The 12,789-nt window shown below is 44.2% G+C and overlaps 1 protein-coding gene across 1 annotated transcript in view; it reads left to right on the top strand.

Moving 5' to 3' along the window:
- Positions 1-6,879: 6,879 nt before the first annotated feature.
- Positions 6,880-12,789, top strand: part of TOX (thymocyte selection associated high mobility group box) — a 223,882-nt gene continuing 217,972 nt past the window's right edge. The window contains exon 1 of the mRNA XM_086742366.1: positions 6,880-6,993. Coding sequence (XP_086598492.1) covers positions 6,892-6,993 — 102 coding nt within the window. The 5' untranslated portion in view covers positions 6,880-6,891. The remainder of the gene's footprint in view (positions 6,994-12,789) is intronic.

The following is a 12,789-nucleotide window of genomic DNA, read 5'->3' as shown; positions in this document are numbered from 1 at the left end:
AGATTGAAGCAAGCCATTTTGCTTTTTGCTTTCTCTAGTTAAAAAATAAAATAAAAAGATAAGCTAGCCCTAAAAATAAATTTTTACTCTGTGAACTCTCTGCTCTATTTATACATACCCAGAGAGAACAGAGTTTGGATCTCTCTCTCTCTCTATTAGCATCTATAATTCTGGGCTTGAAGTACTAATTAAAAGCACATAAAAGAAGGTACATAAGACTACTTTTTTAAATAATGGCGTGGGAGTCTCCTGTTGAAAGACCCACCTTGCTTGGAGCTTTAAGTAACATCCAAGGTATTGCTTCACAAGGACCTTGCGAATATAAAGGACAATGAAAACTGTTCTCTAGCAAAAGACATATGAGCCAGATGATAGAGCAGAGCACAGGAAAATAAGAGGTTTTAAGTAAGCTTGTAAAGATCTCACGCCAGGAGAGCTTGTGCAGGGGCAATTCAGCTCTATTTGGGAGTTTTATCAAAAAAGAGAATGATGACATCATTGTTCTGAACTGAAAACTGATTAATCATCTGCTTAGCATCTGTCTTGGCAGATGAGAATTCCCTTTTCAATGCTATGGAAAAACTAGTGACACAGACTACTCCTCATGTTGTCACCTGTCTGCTTGTAATCAGTCCTCTGTTCTGCCTTTCCTTTTTCCTGACTATTCAGCTGAAAATATGTAAATTTATAAAATATTTGCAAATATAGATGGGTACTTTTAATGGTATCAAACATTTGTACACATTTGTTCTCAAGACATCTGTATATGACACAGTCCTCAGATAACATTTATATAAATTTTAGGGATCCTCACTTTTTGGAGGAAAAACCAAAATGCCTTTAGACAGGCTTTTTAATTTGCAAAATAAACAGTTGAAAACATATTTTTACTTCAAAAAACCTGACTTTCTGAAACTCCAATACAGTCCTCCAGTAGACTTCAGAAAAAAAAATAGCATGAAATGAAAAATTTCTGATCCCTTATACTTCTAGATGTTTCACGATGGATTTAACAAGATAAGTGGAAGAATCGAAAACTGGCATCCTTAACACTTGGGTATATCTTGCGACTGAGAACTAGCATACACCATACTGTGATGTATTTTTAAGCCTTCCTGCATACCATGTGGACAGTGTATCTCACATAAAATCACTTGATAAGATAGGAAATATAGGAAGAAGAAAAAAGGAACTTCATATTTCCCTTTGTTTCTCTGACCATGAGAAATAACTTGATTCTAAGGCCCAGTGAAATGTTTTCCTTCAAGACTGGCCTGCCTTTTGTATGTCTGCAATGCCACAATAAATTTGGTAATTTGGACTGAACCAGCTGTCAGTGTCTTTGAAGCATATGGGAATGGATCAAAGCTGCAAATATGCAAGGTGAATTTTACATTTTGGTATTTCTCTCATGGATATTTAAGATCTTGATTCTGTGAGATGTTGTGTGCTTAATGTCTACTGTAGGCAATGTCAGATGAGTGTGTAGGAACCTTTTAGTGAGATGCAAAACACAGTTCAGGTTCAGCCCATGTGTCTTTTCCTCCTCTGTCCGTTAAACTGGCTGTGTACCATTTGTTTGGAACGAGAAGGCAGAGCAATACTCAAGTTTTCTCTGCGCTTTGTAACAAAGGCAAGTCAGGGGCTTTCCTTAACTATTTAGAAGTGATCTTTACTTCCTTACAGAGATGAAGACAATTTATTTCCACGCCAGTGAGATAATTTGGGGCCGGTCATTTTCACCACAAATAAATTAAACAAGACAAGAGCACTGGCTAAAATAATAAAATAGCTGCCTTTTTCATTACGTGTTTGACAACACTTGATTTGACACACTATTAGGTAGCGCTACAAACTGTTTAAATGCTCTGAAACATATATCACCACTATTAAGCTTGAAACTATGTTGCAAATGTTTCTGTTTAAATGCACTGATCTATGCTCACTTATGAGCGTACACCCAGAATGTCAACAACACTTAAACTTAACACTTAAACAACACTTAAACAACACTTTCTTAAAGGATTTGAGTTCATTCTGATGAAAAGTCCAGATTAATTACTTTGTTTCAAATATTCTGTAATCTTAACATCATTATCTTTTGCATCTTTCTACATCCAAGTGTTATACCCAGTTTAAGGACATGAAACAGGACATCCATACAAAAGGGATGGATCCTTCATCCTATTATTATTTAATTAACTACTCTCTAGACATTGATGAGCATTGAGCTTTGCTCTGAAAGGTAAATAGTCTTGTGCGTCAGTAAGTAAAGCAAAAATTTCAGCAGGAGGTATTTTCTCAGCAAAATCTCATGGCTCCCCTTTCAGCTTATCTGGCCTCCTGGCTTCCAAAGTACAACACGCAAAACAAGAAGCAGGATGATTTTCCAACCCAGCTGTTCTTAAATACATACGAACTTTAAGGATACTCTTCTTTAAATAAAAGCCAACCTCATGAAAAGGGTCTTGTGGTGACTATGTATAATAAATAATAAGCCATCATCACAGTCCCACATTTCCTTCTTCCTAGGAAAATCAAGAAATCTTCTCTTTATAACAGACGATCAGACGTCTTTGTCTGGAGATCCCAAATAAAACTGAGTATAGACATGTGAGATGAAAACAAAAAGCTGTTGGGCTAGATTCTTTTTTTTAAACTAAGATTTACCTCTCTTTGGCTGAGAACATGATTTATGCCTACTGATGGCCCCCAATATATCAGACTGAGCAGCTGGGTGAGACATTAGGGCAGACAAGAAAATGACCTGTCATCTTGGACATACTTACTTGTTTCTTTTACTTCTGACAGTCTGACCACCGCAGAGCCTCCATGAGAACACGTGAATGGCTGGACTGGTTCAGACCAAGGGTCTGCCCTGCCAGTACTCTGCCTCCAACGATGGCTCTAGGTATGACAGCCCTATCTGAGGGCAAGCACATACGATACCTCCCCCCACCCCCTACTCCTGTGTCTCTACCTGCAGCTATTTTCAGCTCAAAGGAGCTGCTGATCCATTTATGGTTTGTCTATTTAATGACCTGCTCAGGTCTCCAGTCGGCTGTGTAAACTTCTTGCATCCACATCGCTGTTTGGCAAGGAAAGTCATATGAGTTCTCCATTGTGTGGAGAATATTCATACCACATAGTCTCACTCCAGCAGACAGCACTTAAAAGAGTAACAACTTTTTTAGTATCAGCAGATACAGTTCATGTTTTTCAAGGCATTTGTTCCTATTCATATGAGAAAAGCATTGACACCCTTCTCATATGCTGGTATAGGAACTTCTTTCAAGACTATTTTGGAGACATTCACTTGAATGTTGAATGGCTTTAAAAACTCAGCGCCCTTCTGAACAAATGTTCCTTCCTTTGAAGCTTCTAAAAACTGATTCATGCTTTTTAATCTGTGGCAACTTTTTTTTTTTTTCTAGAAAATGCACTTAGATGTGCTAAAGTGGCCAAGTTTGATATACCATTGAATTATCCTGGAAAGGGCCTTGCTTTCTCAGACCATAGAGGCAAAACCTACAATAGTATTAACATTTTCAGTTCCAGTCTCCACAAATGCATTATCCTGAAAACCCCAGAGAAAATGCCCCCTACAAAACAAAAGAACACTTAACAGATTAATATATATATATATAGCTTTTTAATTTTTACAAACTGTACAGATAACTGCCACAAATCTCAGGTGTTTTTACCACCTCGATGATTAAATCATCTCTGTAAGTAGCAGCAAAAATTTTATAACCTCTCAGGGCCTGCATCATTAAGTACTGAAAATAACTTGAACTGCTGTGCAAAGCAAATGGTATAGTTGTAAACTTCTACAGACTCCTGGGAACTTGAAGCCTTTCTTAAGGCAAAACTCAATAATATTTCATATAAATAAAAAGCCAAATCTCTACTTTTTATCCTCGGATGTTCTAGTCGTTCTGGTACCGGCATGTCCGGCTCTGCATTAGCATTACTGCACCTGCATACACCTGCATGCACCTGCACACACCGGTCACCTACATAAACTCTTTTAGAATCAGTACATCTCTACTACCTTTCTCCACAACAGGCTGAAAACTAATCCATGGTCCACGAATAACAAGTTTCTCAACAGCAGCTTTTCAATACAGAGCTCGCAATCTGTCTCCCATTCACTTTGTCAAATTATGGTCCACATATCAGCCATTTGCAGCAGTGATATATCTGTCAGGCGTCAAGTACATTTCTTGCAAAGGAAAGTCTTTTTTAGAATTTTTTAACTTTCAAAATGTCTAATCCCCAACATGCAAAATAATGAGTCAACCGCCAAAAAATCATGAGTTTTTTTTTTTTTTTTAAAAAAATGTTAATGTCTTTTCCTTTGCTTTTTGGAGCTTTTTCTGGGTCATGTTTTCAAGCTTTTCTCCAAGGCCATAAGGGTTTCAAACATTATTAAAACGAAAGCAATCGAGACTCTTTGGTAACTGCATGTTTAAGGAAAACATTTATTGCCATCAGACTTAAATTGTGTAGAACTGACAACCAAGAATCTTCAGAGATATTTTTGATCAAACAATCCCGAAAAAGGAATATTGCTTCAAACATGTTTTCTCTAGAATTTTGTTTGCATTACTTATGCATTTTTTTTCCGGATAATTAAGCTTTACTGAAAGCAGGTTGTTAGACACAGAGGAAAGCCATGACTTAACACCATCCTGAAGGACTCTTTACAGTATCAAAATATCTGAGGTACAGAATACAGATCTTCACACAAACAGTGATTTCTTCACCTGAAATTTCTGAATTGCTCCCTCTTAATACTGAGTCGCCTTGAAATTTTTATTCTGTTTTTTTTTTTTCAGTGAGGAGGAGACAGTTTTTTTTGTGACAATGTGCATTACAAATCTTCTTAAAAGTTCTTCAGATTACAGCTGTTTCATGATGGAAATGTTCATGAGTATTTGATAAATTGAACCATTCCTGTTTATAGTCTTCATCTCAGCTCATTTGTGTGGCACTCACTAATTTGTTTTTATTTAAAGAAGGAAAGGCATTCCTTTCTTTTCGTAAAACAACTCCTCTGTAGGGCATTATCTAAGCTCAGTATAGTGCCCTTCCTGTGTCCTTTCTCTTCCATCCTTTCTGTCCTGATTAAAACTACCAGAGACTCAGCAGGAAACCCAGTAGGATTGCTCATGCTCTCTTGGAGTCACCCTTTCTTTCATTGTTTATGCCCGCTAAACCTTGTTTCGCTAGTCAATCCTCTCCTGCTTGCCACTGGATTCCCAACTGCCCTTTGTCAGCACCCTTGTTTGCAGCTAATTGTGCTCCTCTTGTTTTCCCTGCCCTATTCTCTACCTCCTTTCCTTCCTCCCCTCTCAGTTTGACCATCTCCTCACGTTTTCCCGCCTCCATTCCACTGTGAGGAAGGCCGTGGCTGCTGTCGGTACTGCCCGTGGCAGGCCAGGCCCAAGCACTACCAGCTAATGAGGCAGACCCTCGTTAGCTCATGAGGTATTTCATGGGTGGTTCTTTTTACTTTTTAGGTGCTTCCTGGTTTCTGAGGTGTGCTTATGGGTCACTGTTTATTTCTGCCATCACAAACTCTGGGTGATCACTTCCACTCTGCTGGGACAGAAGGTGAAGGCCTCACCTAACCCGCTCGACCCTGGCCAACCTCACAGGACTGACAGGCCCGAGCTTTGTAAAATGGCCGTGGAGATAGGCCGGGAGACGTGGAAATGGGCCCCTGGCTCTCGCAGAGGCTACTCAAGGGACCTGCCCCCGGCCACACCGGCAGCTTGTGGCCGACCCACGGCGGGAGTCCGGGCCCCAGGCCGAGCCCCTCGCTGCCCGGCCACCGCTGCCACCCCGCCCTCCCGCGCCCAGGCGGCCCGGGCCGGCGGGCCGCGGAGGGGGTGCCATAGTAACCGGCGGGGGGCCGGGCGGCGCCGGGGGGCCGGGCGGGGAAGGCGGGTGGGAGAGGGCGGGGACGGCGGCGGGATGGCGGGCGCGGCAGCGCCCCCTCTCCGCGACTCCCAGCCCCGTCCCCGGCGGCCGCCAATGGCTCTTCCCCCGCCGGCCCCTTTGTGTGAAGCACACTCGGAGCAGCGCGACTCCGCCGGGGGAGTGCGCCGCGTCCCCTGCCGCCGCCGCCCGCCGAGCCGAGCCGAGCCGAGCCGAGCGGTGCCGAGCCCAGGCCAGCCCAGCCCAGCCGAGCCGCGCCGAGGCGGGAGAGCCGGGCGGCGCGGGGCGGCCATTCCAGCGCGGGCGGGCTGCCTCGCCGCTCCCCCCTGGGCTGCCACCCCCCCCCGGCCCCCAATAACAACCCCGCTCCTCACGGTGGAGGGCAACCAAAATACACCGCCACCAAACCCAACCGAATAAATAATAACAGTGACAATAATAATAATACTAATAAAAGAACGGGGGAAGAACAGAGGGAGCGAGCGAGCGGGAGGGAGAGAGGGAGGGAGAAGCGAACCAACTCCGAGACTCCCATAAAGAGCGGCGCGCTCGGAGCGAGCGCCCCGGTGCCGATGCGTGGGGGAAACAATAAGTGCTGGAAGTTACCTGCCCTGCCGTAGAAGAAGGAGGGTTTGTTGATTCTCTCGCAGACATCTGCAGACCGGTGCTTTTTTGGAAGAGATTTTTTTTTCTTTCTTTTTTTTTTTTTTTTTTTTTTTTTTCCCTCCCTCGTCTCTCTCTCTTTACAAACCACAAACGGATGTGAGGCAGGGAAGGTGTTTCTTTGACTACTGAAGTCAGGCACCTCTTTTTTTTTTTATTCTTCTCAGTCTTGTTGTGTGTACCCCCCTTCCCTCACACACAGACACCCCCCCCTTTTTTTATTTTTTTTTTCACCAACATTAACGACCAAAAGAAAAGGAGTTTGCTTGATGTTTTAGTGAAATGGACGTAAGGTTTTATTCACCACCTCCTCAGCCTGCAGCCGCTCCTGATACGCCTTGTTTGGGACCTTCCCCCTGCCTGGACCCCTACTATTGCAACAAGGTGACTCATGTTTTGTCTTGTCCGAGGTGTTTTTCTCCGTGCGGTCGGTTGTGCTGCGGTCGCGGGGCATTGCGTGAGCGGGCGCCCCGATTTTGGCGAGCCCCCGCACCAAGTTGCCCGGCGACGCAGGGGGGCAGGGGGCACTGGGCCGGGATTTGGGGTCTTGGGGAAGCGGGGTGCCGCCCCACCGCCCAGAGCTGCCGCCGGGACAGGCACCGGCTCCCCTGCGGGCACCCCAAATTAAAACCCCGGAATAGTTCGGGGGGCGGGCGGCCGGTGCGGGGGGGCGGCGGGGGGTGGTGATGAGGGGGGAGGCATTTTCCATAACATCTTCGTTTTCGGAGAAACAGCGCGGACAGGGATGTTGATGCGGAGGAGTTGAATTTCCAGGGCTGCCGGTTAATGGGGAAAGATCGCGCACGCCCGCAAACCGGCAGAAAGTCTCAGCCCCGCCGCTCGCCCTTGTGTCAAAGCGGTACCTGGCGGTGCCGGGGGCACGTTGTGTGTGTGTGACATGTGTGTGTACACACACACACGGACGTCTCTGTGGACGCGCTGACACCTTGGTTCAGAACAGGGGCTCCACTCTGTCCCTATCACATTCTCCGTAACTTCATTAAACCGCTGCAAACAGGGGTCAGTGCCTGAGGAGAGCGAAGTTTTAGGTCGACCGAGCCCTGGGGAAGGAGGAACTTTGGGGAGATCCCAGATCCTGGGTCTGGTGTACGAGAGTTTGGTTGCTTGCCATCCCGAAGCACTTTGCGTTACTTTTGCTGCCGAGCAAGGGGGCTGGGGGGTTCCTGCATTTTGTTAACTGCCTCCCGCGGCCCGAACCGGCTGCTGCTCGGTGCGTGAGCTGCACTTTCTCCACTTTGCAAGGGAATAGAAACGCTGGCTAGAGGACATAATCGGGAATTGCGAGCCACCCGGAGCGTTCCCGGGGAGAGAGAGCCGGGAGCCGGCGCTTTCCCGCATGATGCGTTTTTAAACCCGGGCCGGAGGGGTGAACTGGGGTGCTTAGCCTTTTGCTCGGAAACGGGCCCTCGGAAGTCGGTGGCGGGCGGGCTGCAGCCGATGTTCTGCGCCGCGTCGACTCCGCCGTGGGCAGGGCTGGCCGCTGGTGCGGGGCGGGGGGGGGGGGGGGGTGAGTTGTGGGGGGACCGGCGGCGGGCACAACCCGGTTCGGTGCGGGCCCGTTGTCCCCCTGGAGGGGTCGGGGAAATGCTGGGAGCCGCCTCTTGCGGAGTGCGGGGGGCTGCCCGGGTCCGGAGAGAAAACGGCAAAAATCGCGCCTGTCTGTGCCCAAAGCGGTGAGGCTGCGGCGGCGGGGTGAAGCCCTCTCAGTTTTCAGGAAAGGTTTTCCCACATGGTCTCATCCACCAATCACAGCAGAAAGGACCAAATTCATCCTGGCTGCATTTCGCATGTACTCCATGGAGTTACAGAATGCGGGGATAAATCTGGCCCTTTGTGGTGGGTGCCCGAGGATATTTCAGGAGGGATCCCAGAGGTATGACGATTAGCGGTGTTTTAAGTAACTGTATTTTGCGGCACCTGGCGAACCTGCCCCGTAGATGGGAAGTTTGTGCCAGGAGTGAACTTGGTTCAGCAGGGATGCGTCGCAGCCTGTACGCGTGCATCAGTTTTTTGCGAGTCCTCTTGAGTAATCGTGAGGCTACCGCTCCCTTTGCTCCGTGCCTTGCTGTTCTCTATTGTCTGTTTTTGTCAATTGTAACCATAAAGTGTTGCCAAGTGAGAAGCTTGGGCTAATATTAATGACATAAACACCGAAGTGTCTGAAGACCCATTTGGCAATGAAAGTGGACAAACGTTATTAAGCCTATTGGTGATTTAAAGCTTCAAAAAGAAGGTAATGACTTGAATACACATTTCACTCATCATTCTTCAGATAGTGGGCCAGATTTAATTTAAAAGTTAAATGCTTTGGAAAATCAGGAATTACTTTAATATATTAAATCATTTTCCAATTAAGTTCCTTAAATCATCTTTGGTGGGTTGCACTGCAAATCGAATAAATTAATTTAGAAAGTCGTTTTTAGAATTTCTTTACTAGCTGGTTAAAGCTTCTTTTAAGTCATGCCATGTATGAGGGAGCAAACTGTTCTTTTTAAATGCAAATGAGACACTCATTCTGTAGACAAGTTGCAACTCTTCTATTTCACTTTGCCTGAACTGATAATGTGCTTAAAAGTGCACAGTCATAAGACATATGTTTTATGCTTGGAAAAGACTTACCAGGAATGTTTCAGTGCAAGATACCTAGTACAGGGCGAAAGTCTTTTTCAGATGTCTTTCCCACTGACCATCGATGACATTAAATGGACAGAGTAGGTTTGCCAGGCCCCTTGGAGGCGTGCATTTACTGAACATTTTATTTTTCACCCCTGTCACTCTCTCCCTTTGCCCAGCGTGATTAACATTGCTGTGAAAACTTATCTGACTTGTTATAAACATGTCGTCGTGTTACAGTATTGCTCTGTCACTCGTTTTCGTGCTGTGTGTATTTAGGGAGTTTGAAGGGCAGGAGGCCTGCGGAATTTCGTGTTCAGTAAGTTGGGTTGACTGTTTGCTCTTGGTCTCTCCCAGGAAAAGAGATGACGACTGGAGTGTGATGGATCCGTGATCTGGGTTGGAGTGGTGGTCTTGATTAGGTCTTTACCTGCAAAACTCATTCAGAACTGGGTCTTGTTTCTTGCAAAGTCAGTTAAAACTTGTTTTGGGCACTTACCACTGGATTTGGCCCTTGTTTTCATACCTGGATTTGGGGTATTTTTATTGTTTTTACAAATAAAGACTTTGATTCTTTACATTTTAGTCTGCTTGCGCTGCTGGTAATTTAGAATGCGTTCCACAAATACTTACGCTTTTAAGTTTTCTAATTGTTCTGTTAGCACTAGTTTTTTTTTCTTGATCAGATGATTGTAGTGTACGAGTGAGTTCCCAGGCACATGCACGGGAGGTATTGACAGTGCATTTTTCTGTAGCCAAAGGAAAGCGCAATAATGTAGATTCAAACAGTCGCCTCTTATCTTACAATTTTCAGTTGGCAGGCTTTGTTTCAGCAGACTGCTTAGATCTTTATTTTATAAATCTAAAATAGCATTCTAAGCATCTTAGTCTAATATTTCTCTATCTGCTGTGAAAGCTCATTATACTCTGCGTATATTGTTATGCAGGCTTTTCCTTGTTTCTCTTGCATTGCCCATGGAGAGAGAAAAGTGAAAGAACAATGCAAACAATGTTGGTTATGACAACTGTGTGAGGTATCTCTTATACAAACAGACAGAATGGACGGTATGCTGCAGTATATAGGTCAGCCTTTGAAATAACATAGTGGAGCTCTTAACGCTGGACAGATTTAGAGTTGGGGTTGTACTGTCCGCCTCTTGAAACTTGAAGCATAATTGCATTTCAGACATTTACAGAGCAATAGGAGTAGTCTGTTCAGTTGAAGTTTATTTTAAGAAACATCACGTTCCTTAATTGAGTTGAATGCTACAAAAGAAATAACGTTGATAATCCGAATGTCTTAATTTGATAGAAGAATATGGTCAGGGATTTCAAGCTGCTTGAAGAAGCCAGATGATAAGTTTAAATGTTTATCAAGAAAGCAATAAATAACATCCTTCGGGCTTTCCCTATTGATGTGTCACCTCCAAAGACCGCTTCGATCAGTACTGTAAGGAGGATCGGCATATTTTCATACTTGCAACTTCACAGCGTTTTCAGATATCTGCTCACATAAAGTGCAGTTTTACAATTAGAGTTTGACACAGCTAATGACAGGGATGCTGACCCCTGCCCGCAGTAGGGGGAAAATATGGTTTTTACTGCTCCCAATGGTTAGTGTTGCAGAATTATGCACTAGATACTTCTGTGATTTGCTACTTCATTCAAAAATACAGGAGCCTACAACTCATCTTTGTTGTATTCACTGGTAGTTGTCAGTGCAGTGGAAAAATACAGCCAGACAGCAGAGGTGGAATGATAGACGGTAGTTGTTTTTAAAAAGACGAAAAAAAGAGGGAGAGGGAAGCAAAACCTTTCAGAATGAAAAAAAGTGGAGTGACATGAGGTAGAAGTGGAAGGAGATATAATACAGTGCTTTGTAAGCAGGTAACAATCCTGCTTGTAATCAGAATTCCACGGAGCAAAAGTGCATATATTTATACACAGCATTTAGAATAATTTATTGTGTAAACTTTACCCCACCGTGGAGACTACTGTAAGTAAAACGTTCCGTGCCTGTTTACAAAGTGTACATTATTTCCAGTGGCTTGCTTCTAGCGGCTCTCTAGCTGAAACTCAGAACTGTGGCAAGCCAGCGCTCTGAAGGACAACTCTAAAGCTGCAACACTATGTTAGTGTTTTGACAGCATTTTAGATTATGCTAATCTAATATATCACTATTTGTTTATTCCGGGCATTTATTTTTTTTTTTTTCCTTAGATAATCCTACTTGAAATTTGTTGCTGCCCCTTAAAGGGGAGATTAAACAGTTGCATTAGTGCTGACTGTTGATTTTTAAGTGTTAAGTGGTTTAGTTAGTTTCAAAACTTGCCACATAGGAAGAGGGGAACTGGACTTTTCTTTTCTATGTTACTGAACCTTAGAATGTAGTCTCAGAGTTGCGGGCAAGCCTCAATAGTGCCTCCTTAAATTGCAGTGTTTCAGAAAAGAAGTGGTCCCAATTTTAGTAGAATATGGAAAGTGATTTATGTATGTGCTTTTGAGAAATCTTTCTCAAAGATGTCTGTAAACCAAAACATTCACAGTAATTTTTTTTTCTTCCTGCCAAACATCAGTATCTTGAGAGAAATTATATTTTATTCTCTTACCAGAATGATGTGTTCCGTCTCTAGGGCATTACCCTCAAGCAGCCTATCACGAGGTCTTCTGAAAAAAGTGAAAACTGTAAGCTATTAAGAATGCTGAACTTGGTAAACACTACACTGCATGCAGTGCCTTTGGTGTTTACATTAAAGCAAAGAGCAGCTGCAGCTGCATTTAAGGACTTAAGGAGCCAATGCTGTCGTGGACTGGACGGTCGCAAGTCCCGTTGAATTCAGTGCGTGTTGCGGACAATCACACTTTACCAGGAAGCCCTGAGCACCTTCCTGTCCTCAGATTCCCATCTTAGCAGGACTTTCTCATCTTGCTAACACTGTGCAGAAGCATTGAAAAATGGACTGTGTTTAAAACACAACTTTGTATTAAGCAGAGAAATGTCCTAATCACAGTAGGATTTAGATAAAAATTCTTGGCTATTTAATCCTGCGTTCATGGCAGATGTAACAAAGCTTAGACAGTGGAAGTGAAAAGCTTCCCTTGGCTGCTCTCTGAGCACGGCTCAAGAGTGACCTGAAAGCACCACTTCTCGTGTTGAGAGGGTAGTCCCAGGATCAACGCAAACCTTGGTTTTGGGAGCTGAGAGCGGTGGCAATTAGTGGCAGGTCTGTTTATCTTTCTGAAGTGGACACATGATCTGTGGATGTGTAGCGTGGGCTGTGTGCACTGACATACTGATTTTAAGGACAGCCTAACCAAATCTAAATAGTTTGTTGTAACTGCTTTAGTTACGCAACTAGGCACAGATTTTCTGCCCAAGTAGTGATTTCTTATTAAAAATGCCAAGTTGTAAACCGCTCCAAAACGTGGTTTATAGTGGAAGCACCAAATGACTGTTAATTATGGCAGCGCTTCCAAAATACTTTCAGACATGGAACTCACATCAACCTGAATGAGATTTTCTTGGTCATAACATTTTTCCCCACA

The sequence above is a fragment of the Chlamydotis macqueenii genome, chromosome 2 (assembly GCF_036417535.1).
Source record: "Chlamydotis macqueenii isolate bChlMac1 chromosome 2, bChlMac1.mat, whole genome shotgun sequence".
NCBI classification, from domain to species: domain Eukaryota; kingdom Metazoa; phylum Chordata; class Aves; order Otidiformes; family Otididae; genus Chlamydotis; species Chlamydotis macqueenii.
The sequence above is the reverse complement of the archived record's forward strand: the minus strand, read 5'-3'. Positions and strand labels throughout refer to the sequence as shown.